The sequence below is a fragment of the Oncorhynchus gorbuscha genome, linkage group LG20 (assembly GCF_021184085.1).
Source record: "Oncorhynchus gorbuscha isolate QuinsamMale2020 ecotype Even-year linkage group LG20, OgorEven_v1.0, whole genome shotgun sequence".
NCBI classification, from domain to species: Eukaryota; Metazoa; Chordata; class Actinopteri; order Salmoniformes; family Salmonidae; genus Oncorhynchus; species Oncorhynchus gorbuscha.
Window position 1 is genome coordinate 25,117,671 of NC_060192.1, and position 21,179 is coordinate 25,138,849.

Consider the following 21,179-nt stretch of genomic DNA (forward strand, 5'->3'; position numbering starts at 1 on the left):
AGGGCCTTTGTGGGTATGACTGTACACTACAGAGTAGTATTTAATGACAAATGGCACCAATAGACATGTAGCCTATCTCTGTGTACTGGTTTATCTCAGCGCTCCTCCCCCAGTCACCTTCTCATCCCCTCTTTCTCCCCATATCTCTTCCTCTCTCAGCTCGAAGACAAACTCCTCTGTGTTTGCCGATAGGCTGCTTCCTGCCCTTCTCAAACAAAAACATGATCACTGACTGGCATCTGATTGTCACAGTTTTCATATGATCCATTTTGATAACTGATCTACTCTGCGGTTTGCAATTCAATGTCGAGTCGTGCTGCTGTTGAGTAGCGGTTGATTTATTTACTATAATTCATGAATTGTTTCATGTATCTTGTTGAAAAAGAAGCCTCAGGTTGTAGTCAGTCTCTTACAGCATTAAAGCAGACTTCGTTGTACTGTCATTTTTTAAAGTTGTCATCACTCCCATCTGCCCACACCGTATGTGGCTGATCTGCTTTTAAATGTATGTCCTTGTTTTTTAAAGAAATTTAGAATCAAAATAAATGATATACACCCATTCCACTGTATATTCTTCAAGAATCATTCTGAAATTGATTACATTTTTTCCCCCCTCATCAATCTACACACAATACCTCATAATGACAAAGGGGAAAACATTTTTTTTAGACTTTTTTGCACATTTATTAGAATGAATTAACAGGTAGCTTTTTTACAGAAATATTCAGACCCTTTGCTATGAGACTCGAAATTAAGCTCAGGTGCATCCGGTTTCCATTCATCATCCTTGATGTTTCTACAACTTGATTGGAGTCCACCTCTGTTAATTCAATTGATTGGACATGATTTGGAAAGGCACACACCTGTCTATATAAGGTCCCACAGTTGACAGTGCATATCTGAGCAAAAACCAAGCCATGAGGTCAAGGGAATTGTCTGTCGAGCTCTGAGACAGGATTGTGTCGAGGGACAGATCTGGGGAAGGGTACAAAAAAATGTATGCAGCATTGAAGGTCCTCAAGAACACACTGGTCTCCATTCTTAAATGGAAGAAATGTAGAACAGCCAAGACTCTTCCTAGAGCAAGGGCCTTGGTCAGGGAGGTGACCAAGAACCCGGTGACAGAGCTCCAGTTCCTCTGTGGAGACGACCCTCTCTGCAGTACTCCACCCATCAGTCCTTTATGGTAGTGGCCAAAGTGAATCCACTCCTGAGTAAGAGGCACATGACAGCCCGCTTGGAGTTAGCCACAAGCCACCTAAACTCTGACCATGAGAAACTAGATTCTCTGGTCTGATGAAACTAAGATTGAACACTTTGACCTGAATGCCAAGCGTCACATCTGGAGGAAACCTGGCACCATCCCTATGGTGAAGCGTGGTGGTGGCAGCATCATGCTGTGGGGCTGTTTTTCAGTGGCAGGGACCGGGAGACTAGTCAGGTTGGAGGAAAAGATGAATGGACCAAGGTACAAATAATTATATTTGTCACGTGTTTAGCAAATGTTATTGCGGGTGTAGAGAAATGCTTATGAGAGATCCTTGATGAGAACCTGCTCAGGACCTCAGACTTGGACAAAGGTTCACCTTCCAACAGGACAACGACCCTAAGCACACAGCCAAGACAATGCAGGAGTGGCTTCGGGACAAGTCTCTGAAAGTCCTTGAGTGCCCCAGCCAGAGGTTGGACTTGAACCCGATCGAACTTCTCTGGAGAGACCTGAAAATAGCTGTGCAAGTGACGCTTCCCAACCAACCTGACAGATCTTGAGAGGATCTGCAGAGAAGAATGGGAAACACTCCCCAAATACAGGTGTGCCAAGCTTGTAGCACCATACCCAAGACTTGAGGCTGTAATCGCTGCTAAAGATGCTTCAACAAAGTAACAAAGTACTGACTAAAGGGTCTGAATACTTATGTAAATATGATATTTAAGTTTTTTATTTTTAATGAACTTGCACAAATTTCTAAACCTGTTTTTGCATTGTCATTTTGGGGTATTGTTTTATAGATTGAGGAGGGAAAAATACTTGTATCAATTTTAGAGCAAGGCTATAACAAAATGTGGAATAAGTCAGGGGGTCTGAATACTTTGCAAATGCACTGTAACCTAAATTCCTCGTGAGCTTAGTTCAACTGTCGTACCCCTTCGAAACCCAAAATATAAGCATGTTTTACTCCAATATTTGTAAATTAAATGTAAGCAAACCCTGTATAGCCTTAAAACATGGTTAAAACTATACATTTGATATCATGGATTGTTAGTCATCGCATCCATACCTCTATGAATTTGAGTGGTTACATTTATCCAGACCCATTCCTTTAGCTTTTTGGCTGAAACGGGCAGGGAGAACGCTTTGTTTCAATTAAGGATTCTAGCTATAAAGCCAAATGGCTTATCTTTTACATCCACCATTTTGTCAGTTTCAGTCTGTTTCCATTATGTCCCCATGTCCCTCTCTCCTCTTCCTCTCCACCCTACACAACACTCTCTTCTAGGTTTCCAGCTTTGGCAGCCACTCTGGTGTTAGAGTTAGAGTTGGAGGTGTTGAAGGCGTGCAGGTAGCCATGTGTGAGAGCAGGGGGCTGTTGGTCGCTGCCCATGCTGCTCGCTGAACTGGCCGTTGAGGCGCACTGGACCAGCATGCCGTGCACCGACTGGCTCCTCCTGGTCCATATCACACTCAGTCGCTTGGCATAGCTGTAGCAGGTTGTTGTGGTGATCTCGCCCACATCAAAGGAGCAGCTGCGTGTCCTCCCGAGTGGCGGACGATCGCCCCTCCTCCAGTCATCCAACTGCCCCTCCTCCCCCGGGGCCTCAGAGTCCAGGCTGCATCTGGAGCCCACCATTTTGTCCAAGTCTCTCTCTCTCTCCTCAGAGCGGCGCAGCTTGAGCTTGCCTGAGTGTCTCAGGGCCTTGTGAGCTCTGGGATGGGGTAAGGTCTGAGAGGTGTTGGCAGGGGAGTAGTACAGTGTCACTCTCTCACTCTCAGGGGTGAAAGGGGGGAATCTTTTCCCCCTCACGCCCACCTCCAGGCCCTGCTCCTCAGCCTCTCTCTCTCCACTGAGCTGATCAGAGTCTAGCGTTGTCCTGGGCTTGTTCTCTGCTTGGGGTTTGTTTTTCGATGGCAGGGGCTTAGCCTTTTGGCCAAGAATGCCTTTGGGCAGAGCCACCATCATCACTCTCCCATTCCCATTGGTCTGAGCGTAAACGTCCACTTCTCCCTTGGAGGGCAGGAAGTTGTCATGGTGATGGGCAGGGTAGTGACCCTCGTCTCTGCAGTCTCCACAGACGCGGTGCCTCACCATCATCGCCACGGTGAACACCAGCAGCATCACCACGATGACCCCGCCCACCATGATTGTCAGTGTGCCGCCCAGGAAGTGCGCCTGCAGGGAACGGCACTCTGGGAAGTCCTCCTTGGTGCTGAATTGGGTGCAACCCAGGACCTTGGTGGTGGCCAGGGTGGACAGCCCGTCGTCAAAGATGGCCAGGACACAAAGGCTGTAGTCGGCTCCAGACACAAGGTTCTTTAGCAGGAACGCGTTGCTTGTAGGAGGCAGAATCCTAACAGACAGGGAAGGGGAGGGGGGGTTGAGGAGTAATAAAAGAAAAAAGGATATTGAGTCATTTGCTGAGGAGAGAAAGAGGATCTCTAAGAGCAGCTAGGAGAGGGAGACTAATCAAATGAAATGCAATAAGCTACAGTACAACTCAGTGCTAATGATGATGATGAGCAGCCAGCTAGAGGGAGGAGGAGTCAGATCTGCTCATTTGTTGTGGAAATGGGCTTAATCAATAATTCTCTGCTGTAGAGGGAGAAGGGCAATAGAAAGGGTGAGATTGATATTCAGGGAAATGGGAGGCAGACTGAAGATGGCGCCGGAGAACAAGGCTAACTTTTACGTATTCCTAACCAATTGTCTTTTTGTTATCGGCTGTCTTGTCGTTGACGACAAGGAGGTCTGAGACCTGGCCATGTGGTGCCAGGTCAACAATCTCTCCCTCAACGTGATCGAGACAAAGGAGATGCTTGTGGACTACAGGAAAAGGAGGGCTGCAGTGGAGCAGGTTGAGAGTTTCAAGGTCCTTGGTGTCCACATCACCAACAAACTAACATGGTCCAAGCAGCACCAAGACAGTTGTGAAGAGGGCACAACAAAACCTATTCCCCCCTCAGGAGACTGAAAAGATTTGGCATGGGTCCTCAGATCCTCAAGGATATACAGTTGCACCATCGATAGCTTTCTGACTGGTTGCATCACAGCCTGGAATGGCAACTGCTCAGCCCGACCGCAAGGCACTTACAGAGGCTAGTGCGAACGGCCCAGTACATCACTGGGGCCAATCTTCCTGCCATCCAGGACCTCTACACCAGGCCAGACACCATGACAAGCGGTACCGGAGTGCCATGTCTAGGTCCAAGAGGCTTCTAAACAGCTTCTACCCCCACTGTAATAACTCTACCTACATGTACATATTACTTTGACTATCAGTGCCCCCACACATTGACCCTGTACCTGTATCCCCCTGTGTATCATCTCGCTATTGTTATTTTACTGCTTCTCTTTAATTACTTGTTACTTTTATTTCTTATTCTTACTCATATTTTTTTTTAAACTGTGTTGTTGGTCAGTGGCTCATAAGTAAGCATTTCACTAAGAATACCTCTTGTATTCGGCGCGTGTGACTAATACAATTTTATTTTAAACCAGTCTGTTTACGTATTTTTTTTCCCCCTCTCCTCAGAAACGTGTCTTGCCAAGCGATGAGCTATTAAAGACAACTCCGAGGCAATGACACACACTCGCACCCCAATCACCACCCCCGCCCAAACGCTGTACGCAAGGAAGAGGACAAGACTGAAAACACTTCCGTTTTTAATGTCTTTCACCCCTCCGTCTTCCAACTGACTGCTCGTGTCAAATCTCTTGTTAAATGCTGCAGTTTATTGTATGGATTCAGACGGCTGTGTAGAACAGTATTGAAAATGTATTGGACGGTGTAAATGAGGCTGAATGTGTTTACCGTTGAGAGGTAATTGCGAGCTCTGAAAGGCAGACCTTGAGCAATTTCTAATTTCATCTGGCGGGCAGTTAACCTTTCTGGCGCCCTTGCTCTCCCTCATTCCTCCACACTATCCTCAAATTATATCTTTGGGTTACATTCCTTTGTTGTTATTACATGTAGTTGTTTACAGGCAGAGGCTTTGTAATGAAAATTGGAAAGATGGGCTTTACGCGGAACATTAACTCAGAATATGCAAGCTATTATCTCCGTAGGCTTATGTAAGGTGAATAACTGCATTGTAAGCTCTACTGAACCTGTCAAAGGGATATGCTGTTTAAAGAAATTAGCCATGGAGTCCCAGAGACGGTAGAAATTAATGTTTGCCTTCATCCATCTTATTTAGCTATGAAGACTACATATACCTTGGCATATATTAGTCATCCAAATGTGTGTATTTTCATACTTATTCTTTGATCTTGGAAGGCTTAGCAAGCAGTTCACCTGGCCTTATTGGGACACCAGGGAATTATGGGGTGTTATGAGGCATCAAATGTTTAGAGTATGAGACTAACCATCACTTCCTGACTTAGTGGGGGATGAAAGCTGGAAATGTTGAATTGGGAGGCGTTCTTCCTGTTTTTCATTCTGACAGCTGTTTGCACACATTAGTGTGTCCTGACAAGTCCTTGAGAATCGTTCAGTATATGATATAAAACACTGCATGTCTATTTAGGTATCCCTACCTCCACAAACTGAAGTGGGTTCAGTGTTCCCTAGACCCAAACCCACCATCTCCCTATTTATCTCCATTTCAGACTGACAGATGGGATGTGACACTGTCCTCAGATCTGCGGCTTGCACTTCTTTTTATAAGGACTTCATCCTCCTTTTCCCACAGTCTTCTCTCCCTCTCCTTCCATTGCCCTATCTCCCTTCCCTCTCTTTCCTTTTCCTCTATCACTCATTTATACTTTACAGTCAACTACGCCTGCTCTCCTTTAATTCATGTGTCAGTGTTCATGTTCATCACTCCTGGTCCCTGTCATTCAAGGACACTTTGTGATAACTCAGATCAATTGTAAAACCACTGGGGTGTTTTGTACATGACAGTATTACAATGGAAGACCACACAGAGGTGTTTGTTTTGCATCTAGCCTTTTGATTGATCTATTCATGCTTGTCCAGCTGGAACTGTCTCTCAGGTTCTGTAGGATGGCTGTGTCGCTGAGGGGAGCTTACCTGTACACCAGGGCGTCGTCTGCAGTGCAGTTGTACTGGATCTGGTACATCCACACCAGGTATGGCCCAGTGGCCCGGCCCAAGACCCAGCGCACCTGGGCAGAGGTGGCAGTCGCTCCCAGGACCCCCACCAAATGCTCACTGGCATCTCCATCTCCACTCTCTCCCTCTGTGGCGTTCTTGACAGTCACCACCCCTCCACCACCCTTCCGGCCTGCCCCTCTTCTCCCACTGGAGATATCTGATGACCCAGGGTCCCCTCGAGGGCTGGTTAGGGGGACAGTGTTGTTGCCGCGGTGAGGGAGGGGGATGATCTTCAGGTCTATCAGGGCCGTAGCCTCCCCGGCAGCATTGATGGCAATGCAGGTGTATGCCCCATCGTCACGGGCACGGGTCACCAGCACGTCCAGGGTGCCGTTGTAGTAGGAGTGCACACGGCTGGAGTTGGCTACTATGCGGTCGTCAGGAGAGATCCAGTGGATGATTGGCTCTGGGTCTCCAATGGCACGGCACCTCAGCGTGGCCCTCTGGCCCTCCAGCACCCACAGCTTGTTGGAGTGGCGCGTGATGAGCGGAGGCTCACAGGTGAACTCCTCTTCTGGAATGGACCAGAAGTAGCGCCCAGCCAGGTGGACGGGAGTGGCGCACGTCTCCATGTCGTCCCCGCGGATCAGCCGCCTCAGCCACAGCAGCTCACAGTTACAGTGCAGGGGGTTCCCACCGAAGCTCAGGCTAATGACAGTGTTGTAGGGGGTAGGGCTGACCATGCCTGTCTGGGAGCGGGAGAACAGGGGGTCAGGGGGCAGAGTCTGCAGCCGGTTGGACGTCATGTCGAGACGAGCCAGCTTGTACAGTTCTCCGAAGGAGCCCTCGGCGATGTGGTCCAGGAGGTTGTGGTCCAGGTTGAGGGTGTGCAGGCTGGCCATGTTCTGGATGGCCTCCCAGGGGACCTTCCTCAGGTTGTTGTAGGACAGGTCCAGATCCTCCAGCGTCTGCAGGAAGTCATCAAATGCCTCGGTGGAGACGTTGGTCAGCTGGTTGTTGTTGATGATGAGGTGCTGCAAGTTAGTTAGGCCGGACAGGTCTTTTGGCCCCACCATGGTCAGCCGGTTGGTGTCCAGGTGAAGTGAACGCAAGCTCTGAAGGTCAGCGAAGGCCAGAGGTTTCAGGGCATGGATGGTGTTCCTGGACAGAGTTAGCTCTACCAGGCCTGACATGTTGGCGAAGTCCACTCTGCCCACCTCCAGGATGAAGTTGTCAGCCAGACGGAGCTCCACTGTGCGCCGGTCAATGTCAGGAGGGACGAACAGCAGGCCCTTGTTGACACAGAGCGTGCTCAGAGACTCTGAGAGGTTTCGGCACACACAGTGGAAGGGACAGATGGAGACCATGCCCCAGGTCTCTCCAGCGGACACGCCCGGGCCCAGCAGAGCAGAGAACACACAGGAGCATGTCACCACGGCCAGCCAGACTACAGTCTGTGGGGTCATAGAGCAGGCAGGGGGTCTCAGGGAAGGGCTGGTGACTTTTGGCTTGAGTTCAATAGGAGATAACCGGTTTATTTCCGGGTGGACCCCTTTTAGAGAGTGTTGCTTTGGAGAGGGCCTCCGAGAGGATTTTGAGTGGGGTGGAGCTGAGTATGGGTGTGATATTTGTGATTCGGATTTAGGCATTGTTGAGCTGGTTATCCATTGACCTACAGAAGAACAAGTGGGAAATCATTATCTCTCATTTCCATTGGTTTTCCCATTCAGTGGCTTTTACATCCAGTGCAGTAGAGGTATTGGATTGTACACTTTGGAATTTTACATATTAAAAAATTCCACAAACATTCAATACTGATTTTGTAAACTGATGTGGTTATGTTTGTGTAGGCCTATGTGTATAGTTTCAGTGAGGTTAGATTTGATATAAACCTCCAAACCTGGGTGGTTTTCCTCAGACCAGTCACTGCTTCTGGGGTGGTGGCAATGACTACAGGGTTCCACTGTTACTGGTTCTGGGGTGGTGGCCATGACTACTGGGTTCCACTGTTACTGGTTCTGGGGTGGTGGCCATGACTACTGGGTTCCACTGTTACTGGTTCTGGGGTGGTGGCCATGACTACAGGGTTCCACTGTTACTGGTTCTGGGGTGGTGGCCATGACTACTGGGTTCCACTGGTACTGGTTCTGGGGTGGTGGCCATGACTACTGGGTTCCACTGGTACTGGTTCTGGGGTGGTGGCCATGACTACCGGGTTCCAACTGTTACTGGTTCTGGGGTGGTGGCCATGACTACTGGGTTCCACTGTTACTGGTTCTGGGGTGGTGGCCATGACTACTGGGTTCCACTGGTACTGGTTCTGGGGTGGTGGCTGGGGTTCTGGGGTGGTGGCCATGACTACCGGGTTCCAACTGTTACTGGTTCTGGGGTGGTGGCCATGACTACTGGGTTCCACTGTTACTGGTTCTGGGGTGGTGGCCATGACTACTGGGTTCCACTGGTACTGGTTCTGGGGTGGTGGCCATGACTACTGGGTTCCACTGGTACTGGTTCTGGGGTGGTGGCCATGACTACTGGGTTCCACTGTTACTGGGGCCTTGTTCTCACCCTCCACTGCCCACTGTTCTGTCAGTGCTATTGCCCCATTCACCTGATGCATTACAGTGTGTGTGTTGAGCATGAACATTGACCCACGTGCCATCTAATGAGAAGGAATGACATTGGGTTAAAAGCCAGACTACAAAAGGCAGGTCCTTAATGAAGCAGAATAGTGGTTTGTAGGGTGACTGAGTCTCCAGGTCATGAATGGAAGCCTCGTCGCTTGAATTATCTGTAACATTACAGGCCTGATTAATGTGACTGTTGTGCTTTTCCATTGCTGCTGTGTTTGAGCATTATGTAAGGCCAGCTTCTTCTCCTGTCACGCTCACAAAGCACCGTTTTGAGTGTGTGTGAGGGAGAATGAGAGGGGGAGATGAAGAACCCACTAGGGGAATGATGGATACAACCTATAAATAACTGTGTAATAGTGTAAACTGTGTTTGTCTCTGTGCATGCACTGTGCAATGATACACACAGACACAAGAAATGTTGTGGTGTGTCAGGTGGGTTTAGTGTGTGTGCTTTATACTATAAGATACTTCACTGCATCATGGGAAATCTGTGTATGGGGTTAACCTTTTGGACCTGTATGTCTGAGTTGGAAGGGAAGATGGGGGCATGGTAACAGGGTTAGATTCTAAGCTTGACATTCTATCCCATATCTTTTCTGTATGAGTTGGCTGAGGGTTTGAATGGATTGCACATCCCCCTTAGTTCCTAATCACAGTGACTGAGGACTGCACAGTAATGGTTCCTACCATAGTGGGTGAATATCCTGTTCTCCCACAGAACATACATATACACACAATACCACATAATGTCAAATTACGTTTTTAGAAATGTTTACAAATTAATAGAAAAATGAAAAGCTGAAAGTCAGTAAGTATTCAACCCATTTGTTATGGCAAGCCTAACGTTCATGAGTAAATATTTGCTTAATAAACAAGTCACATGAGTTGCATTGACTTTCTGTGGGCAATAATGGTGTTTAACATGCTTTTTTTTCTCTGTACCCCACACATACAATTATCTGTAAGGTCCTTCAGTCGAGCAGTGAATTTCAAACACAGGTTCAACCACAAAGGCCAAGTAGGTTTTCCAGTGCCTTGCATAGAAGGGTACCTATTGGTAGATGAGTAAAAAAAAAAAGCAGATATTGAATACCCCATTGAGCCTTGTTAACTTATTAATTACACTTTGGATGGTGTATTAATACACCCAGTCACTGCAAAGATGCAAGCGTCCTTTCTAGCGCAGTTACCAAAGAGGAAGGAAACCGCTCAGGGATTTCACTGAGGCCTGTTTTCCCCCCACCTTTATTTAACCAGGTAACTCGTTCTCAACTTGCTTATCATTTGCAACTACGACCTGGCCAAGATAAAGCAAAGCAGTGCGACACAACACAGTTACACATGGAATAAACAAGTGTACAGTCAATAACACAATAGAGGAAAAAAAATAACACAATAGAAAAAAGTAGTCTATACAGTGTATGTAAAGACAATAAGACAATAAATAGGCCATAGTAGCGAAGTCATTACAGTTTAGCAAATGAACGCTGGAGTGATAGATGAGCAGTTGTGCAAGTCGTGATTCTGGTGTGCAAAAAAGCATAAGTACATTTAAAACAATATGGGGATGAGGTAGGTAGATTGGGTGGGCTATTTACAGATGGACTATGTACAGCTGCAGCGATCGGTTAGCTGCTCAGATAGCTGATGTTTAAAGTTAGTGAGAGATGTAAGTCTCCAGCTTCAGAGATTATTATTATTATTTATTTTTTGCAATTCGTTCCAGCCACTGGCAGCAGAGAACTGGAAGGAAAGGCAGCCAAAGGAGGTGTTGGCTTTGGATGGCCAGTGTTGTGTATATATACCTGCTACGGGTGGGTGTTATCGTTACCAGCGAGCTGAGATAAGGTGGAGCTTTACCTAGCATAGACTTATAGATGACTTGGAGCCAGTGGGTCTGCCGAAGAATATGTAGCGAGGGCCAGCCGACTAGAGCATACAGGTCGCAGTGGTGGGTGGTATAAGGTGATTTGTTAACAAAACGGATGGCACTGTGATAGACTGCATCCAGTTTGCTGAGTAGAGTATTGGAAGCTATTTTGTAGATGACATCGTCGAGGATCGGTAGAATAGTCAGTTTTACTAGGGTAATTTTGGTGGCGTGAGTGAAGGAGGCTTTGTTGCGAAATAGAAAGCCGACTCTAGATTATTTTGGTTTGGAGACGGTCAGAACCTTCCAGAGTAGTGATGCTAGTCGTGCTGGCAGGTGCGGGCAGCAAACTGTTGAAAAGCATGCATTTTACTGGCGTTTTAGAGCAGTTGGAGGCCACTGAAGGAGTGTTGTATGGCATTGAAGCTCATTTGGAGGTTAGTTAACACAGTGTCCAAAGAAAGGCCAGATGTATACAGAATGGTGTCATCTGCGTAGAGGTGGATCAGGGAATCGCACGCAGAAAGAGCGACATCGTTGATATATACAGAGAAATGAGTCGGCCTGAGAATTGAACCCTGTGGTATCCCCATTGAGACTGCCAGAGGTCTGGACAACAGGCCCTCCAATTTTGCACACTGAATTCTGTCTGCGAAGTAGTTGGTGAACCAGGCGAGACAGTCATTTGTGAAACCAAGGCTATTGAATCTGCCGATAAGAATACGGTAATTGACCGAGTCGAAAGCCTTGGCCAGGTCGATGAAGACTGCTGCACAGTACTGTCTTTTATCGATGGTGATTATGTTATCGTTTAGTACCCTGAGCGTAGCTGAGGTGCAGCCGTGACCAGCTCGGAAACCGGATTGCACAGCGGAGAAGGTACGGTGGGATTCTAAATGGTCAGTGATCTGCTTATTAACTTGGCTTTCAAATATTTTAGAAAGGCAGGGCAGGATGGATATAGGTCTGTAACAGTTTGGGTCTAGAGTATCACCCCCTTTGAAGTGGGGGATGACCACTGCAGCTTTCCAGTCTCTAGTGATCTCGGACGATACGAAAGGGATGTTGAACAGACTGTTAATAGGGGTTGCAGCAATGGCAGCGGATCATTTTAGAGGGGGTCCAGATTGTCTAGCCCAGCTGATTTGTACGGGTCCAGGTTTTGCAGCTCTTTCAGAACATCTGCTATCTGGATTTGGGTGAAAGAGAAGCTGGGGTGGCTCAGAAGTAGCTCCAGGGGGTGACTAAAACAGAGTTAAATGTCTGTGATAGGGAGAACTATGGTATTGTCGTTAGTCCACAATACTTTCCTAAATAACAGGGTGAAAGGAAGCCTGTATAGAATAAAACATTCCAAAACATGCTTCCTGTTTGCAATAAGGCAAAAGTAAAATACAAAAAATACAGCTAGGACACATGTACTTTATGTCCTGAATACAAAGCATTATGGTTAGGGCATATACAATACATCACTGAGTACCACTCATCATATTTTCAAGCATGGTGGCGGCTGCATCATGTTATAGGTATGCTTGTTATCGGCAAGGACTAGAAAGTTTTTTTTTATGATTAAAAAAAAAGGAGTAGAGCTAAGCTCAGGCAAAATCCTAGGCGAAAACCTGGTTCAGTATGCTTTCCAACATACACTGGGAGACAAATTCGCCTTTCAGCAGGATAATTAACCTAAAACACAAGGCGAAATATACTCTGGAGTTGCTTACCAAGATTACATTGAATGTTCCTGAGTGGCCTAGTTAGTTTTGACTTAAATTGTCTTAAATCTATGGCAAGACTTGAAAATGGTTGTCTAGCAATGATCAGCAACCAACTTGACAGAGCTTGAAGAATTCTAAAAAGAATGTGAAAATATTGTACAATCCAGGTGTGCGAAGTTCTTAGACTTAGTCAGAAAGACTCAATGTTATAATCGCTGCCGAAGGTGATTCTCACATGTATCGACTCAGGGGTGTGAAATACTTATGTCAATAGAGGTTTTGATTTAATTTTCAATAAATGTTTTCGCTTTGTCATTTATGGGGTATTGTGTGTTGATGGGTGATGAGGGAAAATGTATATTTTAATCCATTTTGAATTTAGTCAACTCATGGTGAAAGAATACTTTCTGAAGGCATTGTACATGGCAGTATTTATTTAAAAACACTATCTATCTGGCACGAACACTAACTGCTAGTATTTAAATTCGTATCCCTAGTTATCCTCTTGGCTTGGATATGTTTACCTCTTCTCAGTGTTTTCTGATCGTTGACTCAAAGCACAGAGGGAAGACCTAGTAAACCTTTTCCATGTTGCATTACCTTACCTCTCTGTCCACCTATCCATATTTACTTTGACTTAAGCTCATCCTCCAAATCAACAAGCGTATGAGCAATTTGTTGCTTGTCATTTATATTTTACTCAGTCATTCCTGTTGTTAATATCCTTGTTTTCTGGGATTCAATTGTTGCTAGGTCAGTCCATTGTATACATCCTTCAGAATATGAAGAGAGCCAGGATTAGCAGAGTGACATGGGCACAGATAATCACATTTCCTCCACAATGTGCAATACAGTCAGGACAGACTGAGTTAGATGCTCTATTAAAAGAAACACCGGGTTCTATTCTAATGTGAAGAAAACAAATGAACATTAACTTACAGAAGTTTGCTGCTTATTCTGTTCAGGATGCCAAGTCCATTGATTCGTTCTGGTAACTGGAGCGTGAATCAAAATAATCAGATGTAGTTTTTCAAGCATGAGCCCAGAGGCTTTCAGAGATGACAAGCTTATGTTTCCAAGATAACAAAATATTTTAAATGTGTGAAACATTTCAGTGTGCTTCGTAGCATTTATCCTCCATCTATTCACTAATTGCAGCCATCAGTCTTCTCCCAGGACAGTATCCAGTCTCTTCTTTACTCTGCAGTCGTTGGTATTCAGACCCCTCTTTCCTCTCGCTGCGCATCTGTCCTTCGCAGAATCAGTGTGGCTCTAGAACATCCCCAAGTCTGTTTTTATCTCTGTTGGAGAGCAGCTTTAACCACCTGACCTCCAACCCCCTTTCTCTACTTAGTTTCCCACTGTGTGGGAATGGTAACAATTCCTTTTCACTCCCTCGTTCCTCCCGTCATGCTGCCTGTTTAGTTTTAGTCGTCCAGACAAGCCCAGTGAAAGGAACAGGGCTGTTAAAGTAGGTTATTAACCGTAGACGCCAACAACCTATTACGGTCGCATGTTTCACCTCTGTGTCTGCCGTGCTTATTCACAACTCAATCGCTTGTTTTGACGTTCATTTCCTCCGCCATCCGGTGCTGTACCAGTCGGATTTGTGCCTCCTGCTGCAGCAAGCGTGTGTGTGAGCGAGGGAGAGACTGCAAAGTGTGTCTGCTACTGAGATGGGCGAGGGAGAGGGAAAGGGAGGGAGGGGGGGAGGGAGAGCCTGGAGCAGTCCTGGCTTTCGATAGAAGGGGGGGAAAGATGGAATTGGAGTGGCTAGGAGAAAATGCAAAATATGTGCGTAGGATAAATTAGTCAAAATGAAGAGGCTGTAGGAGGTTTTGGAGGAGGGAGAGCTAGCAGCCTCACCCCAGTCTTTATATATTTTTTTGCCTAACAGTTGTGCCAAAGTAAGGGATGGCTTCATTACTGCTGTGTTTAAAGAAGTTAATATTGTATTTACAAAAGCCCTTAGCAGACTGTACATTCAGCTGGTTATAAGTCGCTGTTTTCCTGTCTGCAATCGCCTGTAGACCACTGCTACAGTGAGAAACATTATGGAGACACTGTAGCCTAATAAGGTAGCTTTATGCTGAGGTGTTTGAAATGGGATATTGGTTGGTTACTATCAAGAGGCCTGTTAAATCAGCAATTTTGGGTTTAAAAGTCCTTTCATCAATTATTCAACATTTGATTACTACAAGTTGATCGCAATGGTCCCCAATGTACCCTGAATGTTAAGTGTGGTAGCGGGGATGGGGAGTTTCTGAATTGTTCAGCAGATTTTGGAGTGAATAAAGTCTGATTGGAGTGCTTGCTTGTCTTCCCTGCTGTGGTCTGGGGGTGTAGGGAGAGAGAGAGGATCAATACGGATGATGAGAAACTCGGATGACTTACACTAGGTTTCTCAACCCAAACCGAAGTGATGAAGGTTAATACAGGTCAACACCAGCACCATGGCTGAATCTGACAGCGTGGCTTTTTGCCCTGGAGTTTGAGGGAACGAGACACAGAGAGGGGAGGCTTAGCCCCTCTTCATCCTCCTGGTTCCTTTCATCCCTCTTGTTTCTATTCCAATCTGGGCTAGCTGTGTTTTTTTAAATATTTTTTTATATTTTTTTTTATTTTGGTGAGGACTGAGTGACTCACCCTCAGCCAGACACAAACTGGGGCTTTTTACAGAGGCCTGAGTACAGCCATGCTGGAGTGTTACACGCACCCTACAGGAACACTGTTGTACGTGTGCAACCAATAAGTGCTAGGTAACGCTGTACTCCTGACACATACATGCATACATACATAATGATTATTCAGCCTACTGATTTTCTAAGGTGTTTCTTATTTTTCACCACATGGGAACCCTCATTTTGACTATTGTGTATAATTTAGGTGGAAAATGGGTCAATCTATCTGCAGGAAATTTGAGAAATGATTTACCTGGGGAAGCTGCAGGGGGACATTTTAATTTGATTCAATCCATAGCTATTCAGAGTCTGGACAATGGAGGATGTGCGGCCAATTGCAGAGAGGATCTCTTCAGGACCAAGGACAGCAGCACTCTGAGCCTTACACCACAGTACTGTCAGAGAGCAGAATAAACTCGCTGGGGCTGGCCTATCTTGACCGTACTGTCAGAACTCTTGCCAGTTGACAAATTGGTCAATATTTTGAAGCAAATAACCCTGGCTTTTTGTGCCTTTCTCTTAATCATGAATGGCTAATTTGGAAGTGGTGTCATGGATGCATAATTTATCAGCCGGTCCAAAGAAGAGGCCTTGAAGCATTTCCCAGATGCATTGTGCTCAAAGGGTTGTTTTTTTTCACCCACTCTTTCCTGCCCACTTGATGCAGTCATTATTAAAATGTGGTGTTAAAAACAAGGTTAGTTGGCTGTGATTGATGGTTTCCCAGAAAGTTTGTAACAGCACGACTCATAAAACGGTAATTAGAGAGCAAGGAGTGCCTGGGCACAAGCTATATCCTCTATTCTTACATAACTAGAGAATAAAAATGATCTGATGTGTACGTTTTTATATCGACATTCCATACAAAATGATTGACTTGTACTGTCATCATACTGACAAGGATGCAACTATGGACTAATTTGTCTCTTCTCAGAAAGAAGCTAATCTTATTTAGTTTCAGAATTAATATTGCCAATGCAGACTTGCACATATGTCATTTATTAACGTCCTCTGTAATGTTCTTAGTTTGCGTTACTCTTTTTGTGAGGGTTGGATCTGTTGTAAGACCTGTAATTGGGTCTACATGTAGAGGAATCTGGGTCACGGCGCTGGCGCTGTGTTGGCTTACTAGGCTATTTGCTGCTGTTTGAAGTGTGTGTGGTAGAAATGGACTAAGGACTTGAGCAGTAGCCTATAGATATTTTCCCAGTCATTTCTATTATCTTATTTGCTTTAAATTCTCTGTGCCTCTCATCTAGTCTCACTTGCTCTGGCTTCCTGCTTCTCTCTTTCTGTGTGTGTGTACCCCAGTGCACCTGGCTGAGACAGATGTGCAGCATGGCACAGAGGAACATGCAGGGCATATGTTGAGGATTAGCTGGGATTGTTTTGCCTAGTGATCACACTGTTTTCTGCTCTGTGTGTTTTGGCCTGATTAGTGCTCACAGAAGAAGGGACTCCGTGTGGCGGTATTGAGTGTTCTAAGCCATTTGATTCGGGACTGACCACAAAATTACCTCCGAGCCCTCCAAGACCATTTGCACTTGAGCTGTGTGTTTGCATGTCCAGGCACTTTGCCCAACCAAAATCTCGGTCCCTAGTGTTATGTATCATGCCTACGGTCTTCTTGACCATTTTGTCATTTTAACAGCAATCTCTCGCCCCCTCCCACTATTTCTTTCTCCATTTCTCGCCCCTCTTATTTTGTTCCTGCACAGACCAACATCCCCTTCCTCCAGAACGTTCTGAGTAACGATCAGTTCCTGTACGGCACCGTTGACACCCAGTTCATAGATGAGAACCAGGAACTCTTCAACCTCAAGCCGGTCCAGAACCGAGCCCAGAAGCTGCTGCACTACCTGGGTAAAATGTCTTCAACTCACTGAAATTAGATTTGTTATTTCATAAACTGTGCTTCTTGTACTCAATTTAAAATAATTTGTTTCGTAATCTGTCTCTCTTTGTTGGTATAAATTATTTGAACTTTAGACACCACTTACTCAGTCATCTGATGTGTAGCTAATGATTGTCTTGATTCGTTGAACAATTGAAGCTTCCCTCCCTAGATCAAGTGAGTTATTTGAATTCAAACCTGGCTGGAATTAAAGCCGGTTTACTGCTCAACTTTTTTTTGGAGGGGTTTTAAATGTATTTGTTTTAGGGGGTGGATCAGCTTTAATATTAGATTGATTGTTGCTTCCATCAATGTAATTATCTGCATCATTTCCAATCCCCCATATATTTTGGGGATAAATATATAAACTCAGCAAAAAAAGAAACGTCCTCACTGTCAACTGCATTTATTTTCAGCAACTTAACGTGTAAATATTTGTATGAACACAAGATTCAACAACTGAGACATAAACTGAACAAGTTCCACAGACCTGTGACTAACAGAAATTGAATAATGTGTCCCTGAACAAAGGGGGGGATCAAAATTAAGTGAGTATCTGGTATGGCCACCAGCTGCATTAAGTACTGCAGTGCATCTCCTCATGGACTGCACCAGATTTGCCAGTTCTTGCTGTGAGATGTTACCCCACTCTTCCACCAAGGCACCTGCAAGTTCCCGGACATTTCTGGGGGGAATGGCCCTATCCCTCACCCTCCGATCCAACAGGTCTCAGATGTGCTCAATGGGATTGAGATCCGGGCTCTTCGCTGGCCATGGCAGAACACTGACATTCCTATCTTGCAGGAAATCATGCACAGAACGAGCAAGTATGGCTGGTGGCATTGTCATGCTGGAGTGTCACGTCAGGATGAGCCTGCAGGAAGGGTACCACATGAGGGAGGAGGATGTCTTCCCTGTAACGCACAGCGTTGAGATTGCCTGCAATGATAACAAGCTCAGTCCGATGATGCTGTGACACACCACCCCAGACCATGACGGACCCTCCACCTCCAAATCGATCCCACCTGAGAGTACAGGCCTCGGTGTAACGCTCATTCCTTTGACGATAAACGTGAATCCGACCATCACCCCTGGTGAGACAAAACCGCGACTCGTCAGCGTAGAGCACTTTGCCAGTCCTTTCTGGTCCAGCGACGGTGGGTTTGTGCCCATAGGCTACGTTGTTGCCTGTGATGTCTGGTGTAGACCTTCCTTACAACAGGCCTACAAGCCCTCAGTCCAGCCTCTCTTAGCCTATTGTGGACAGTCTGAGCACTGATGGAGGGATTATGCGTTCCTGGTGTAACTCGGGCAGTTGTTGCCATCCTGTACCTGTCCCACAGGTGTGATGTTAGGATGTACCGATCCTGTACAGGTGTTGTTACACGTGGTCTGCCACTGCGAGGATGATCAGCTGTCCGTCCTGTCTCCCTGTAGCGCTGTCTTAGGCGTATCACAGTATAGACATGGCAATTTATTGCCCTGGCCACATCTGCAGTCCTCATGCCTCCTTTCAGCATGCCGAAGGCACGTTCATGCAGATGAGCAGGGACCCTGGGCATCATTCTTTTGGTCTTTTTCAGTCAGTAGAAAGGCCTCTTTAGTGTCCTAAGTTTTCATAACTGTGACCTTAATTGCCTACCGTCTGTAAGCTGTTAGTGTCTTAGCGACCGTTCCACAGATGCATGTTCGTTAATTGTTTATGGTTCATTGAACAACCATGGAAACTGTGTTTAAACCCTTTACAATGATCTGTGAAGTTATTTGGATTTTTACCAATGATCTTTTAAAGACAGGGTCCTGAAAAAGGGACGTTTCTTTTTTTGCGGAGTTTATATCTATATACATAAAATCAAATGGATTTATATAGCCCTTACATCAGCTCATATCTCCAAAGTGCTGTACAGAAACCCAGCCTAAAACTCCAAACAGCAAGCAATGCAGATGTAGAAGCACGGTGACTAGGTAAAAACTCCCTAGAAAGGCCAAAACCTAGGACAGAACCTAGAGAGGAACCAGGCTGTGCCGGGTGGCCAGTCCTCTTCTGGCTGTGCCGGGTGGCCAGTCCTCTTCTGGCTGTGCCGGGTGGCCAGTCCTCTTCTGGCTGTGCCGGGTGGCCAGTCCTCTTCTGGCTGTGCCGGGTGGCCAGTCCTCTTCTGGCTGTGCCGGGTGGCCAGTCCTCTTCTGGCTGTGCCGGGTGGCCAGTCCTCTTCTGGCTGTGCCGGGTGGAGATCATAACAGAACATGGCCAAGATGTTCAAATAATAACAATCACAGTAGTTGTCGAGGGTGCAGCAAGTCAGCACCTCAGGAGAAAATGTCAGTTGGCTTTTCATAGCCGATCATTAGGAGTAGCTCTACTGCTCCTGCTGTCTCTAGAGTTGAAAATGTCCGGTGAACAGGTCAGGATTCCATAGCCACAGGTAGAACAGTTGAAACTGGAGCAGCAGTACGGCCAGGTGGACTGGGGACAGCAAGGAGTCATCATGCCAGGTAGTCCTGAGGCATGGTCCTAGGGCTCAGGTCCTCCGAGAAAGAGAATTAGAGAGCATGCTTAAATTCACACAGGACCCGGATAAGACAGAAGTACTCCAGATATAACAAACTGACCCTAGCCCCACGACACATGAACTACTTCAGCATAAATACTGGAGGCTGAGACGGGAGGGGTCAGGGGACACTGTGGCCCCATCCGATGATACCCCCGGACAGGGCCAAACAGGAAGGATATAACCCCACCCACTTTGCCAAAGCACTTCCCCCCACACCACTAGAAGGATATCTTCAACCACCAAATAGAGCTTTTTGGTCTAAACTCCACTTGCCGTGTTTGGAGGAAGAAGGATGAGTACAACCCCAAGAATACCATCCCAACTGTGAAGCATGGAGGTGGAAACATCATTCTTTGGGGATGCTTTTCTGCAAAGGGGACAGGACGACTGCACCGTATTGAGGGGAGGATGGATTGGGCCACGTATCGTGAGATCTTGGGCAATAACCTCCTGCCCTCAGTAAGAGCATTGAAGATGGGTTGTGGCTGGGTTTTTTTTTCTCATTCTGTCTGTCATAGAGTAAGTGTACCTATGATGAAAATTACAGGCCTCTCATCTTTTTAAGTGGGGTAACTTGCACATAGGTGGCTGACTAAATACTTTTTTGCCCCACTGTATGTTTATCTATGTATGCGCGTGTGGGTAAACATTCTATTGGTTGCAAGAATTCTGTACAATTTAAATTGAGAAATTCAAAGTTTTGAATCCGGTGTTTTGCGTAAACCATGTGCCATGGAATCGGTACATTGGAAAAATACGGCTCAACTGTTTGTTCAAACATTGCCTACCCATGGAGTCTATAGTATTGTACGTCACTTCCTTGACTATACTGAACACTCTGACATTAGTTCTAACAAATGACACCTTCGCTATTTAACTTGAATATACAGTGCGTTCAGAAAGTATTCAGACTCCTTTTTCCACATTTTGTTACATTACAGCCATATTTTTTAAAAAAGTCATTCCCTCAATCTACACACAATACCCTATAATGACAAAGTGAAAAAAATGTTTAAAAAAAGAAATTGCAAATGTATTACATGAATAAATACCTTTTTATATACATAACTATTTAGACCTTTGCTATGAGACTCGAAATTGAGCTCAGGTGCATCCTGTTTCCATTGATCATTGATGTTTCTACTACTTGATTGGAGTCCACCTGTGGTAAATACAATTGATTGGACATGATTTGGAAAGGCACACAACTGTCTATATAAGGTCCCACAGTTGACCGTGCATGTTAGCCATAATCTAAGCCATGATGAAGGAATTGTCCTTCGAGCGCTGAGCCAGGATTGTGTCGAGGGACAGATCTCGGGAACGGTACAAAAAGTATTATGTAGCATTTAAGTCCACAAGAACCCAGTGGCCTCCATTCATAAATGGAAGGAGTTTGGAACCACTAAGACTCTTCCTATAGTTGGCCGCCCGGCCAAACTGAGAAATCGAGGGAGAAGGACCTTGGTCATGGAGATGACACTGGTCACACTGACAGAGCTCCAGAGTTTCTCTGTGGAGTTAGGATAACCTTCCAGAAGGACAACCATCTCTGCAGCAC

The 21,179-nt window shown here is 45.9% G+C and overlaps 2 protein-coding genes across 2 annotated transcripts in view; one reads left to right on the forward strand and one right to left on the reverse strand.

Annotated features, from left to right (window-relative positions):
• The window catches only part of LOC124007431 (pyruvate carboxylase, mitochondrial-like), a 97,755-nt gene that overhangs the window by 62,848 nt on the left and 13,728 nt on the right, over nucleotides 1-21,179 (forward strand). Inside the window, 1 exon segment of the mRNA XM_046317983.1 lies at nucleotides 16,891-17,035. Coding sequence (XP_046173939.1) covers nucleotides 16,891-17,035 — 145 coding nt within the window.
• On the reverse strand, nucleotides 1,909-14,138 carry lrfn4a (leucine rich repeat and fibronectin type III domain containing 4a). Its single transcript, XM_046317984.1, has 3 exons — nucleotides 13,431-14,138; nucleotides 6,250-7,945; nucleotides 1,909-3,567 (listed from the first exon to the last, which is right to left on the reverse strand). Exons 2-3 carry the CDS (start codon nucleotides 7,920-7,922, stop codon nucleotides 2,478-2,480), a joined length of 2,763 nt encoding a protein of 920 aa, XP_046173940.1. The 5' UTR covers nucleotides 7,923-7,945; nucleotides 13,431-14,138; the 3' UTR covers nucleotides 1,909-2,477.

What these genes read in the sequence shown, in the direction of transcription:
- lrfn4a (XM_046317984.1), bottom strand. Translation starts at nt 7,922, where the DNA reads ATGCCTAAATCCGAATCACAAATATCACACCCATACTCAGCTCCACCC. An exon ending in GACGACGCCCTGGTGTACAG is followed by an intron (nt 3,568 to 6,249) that starts GTAAGCTCCCCT and finishes CCTGTCTGTTAG; the next exon opens with GATTCTGCCTCCTACAAGCA.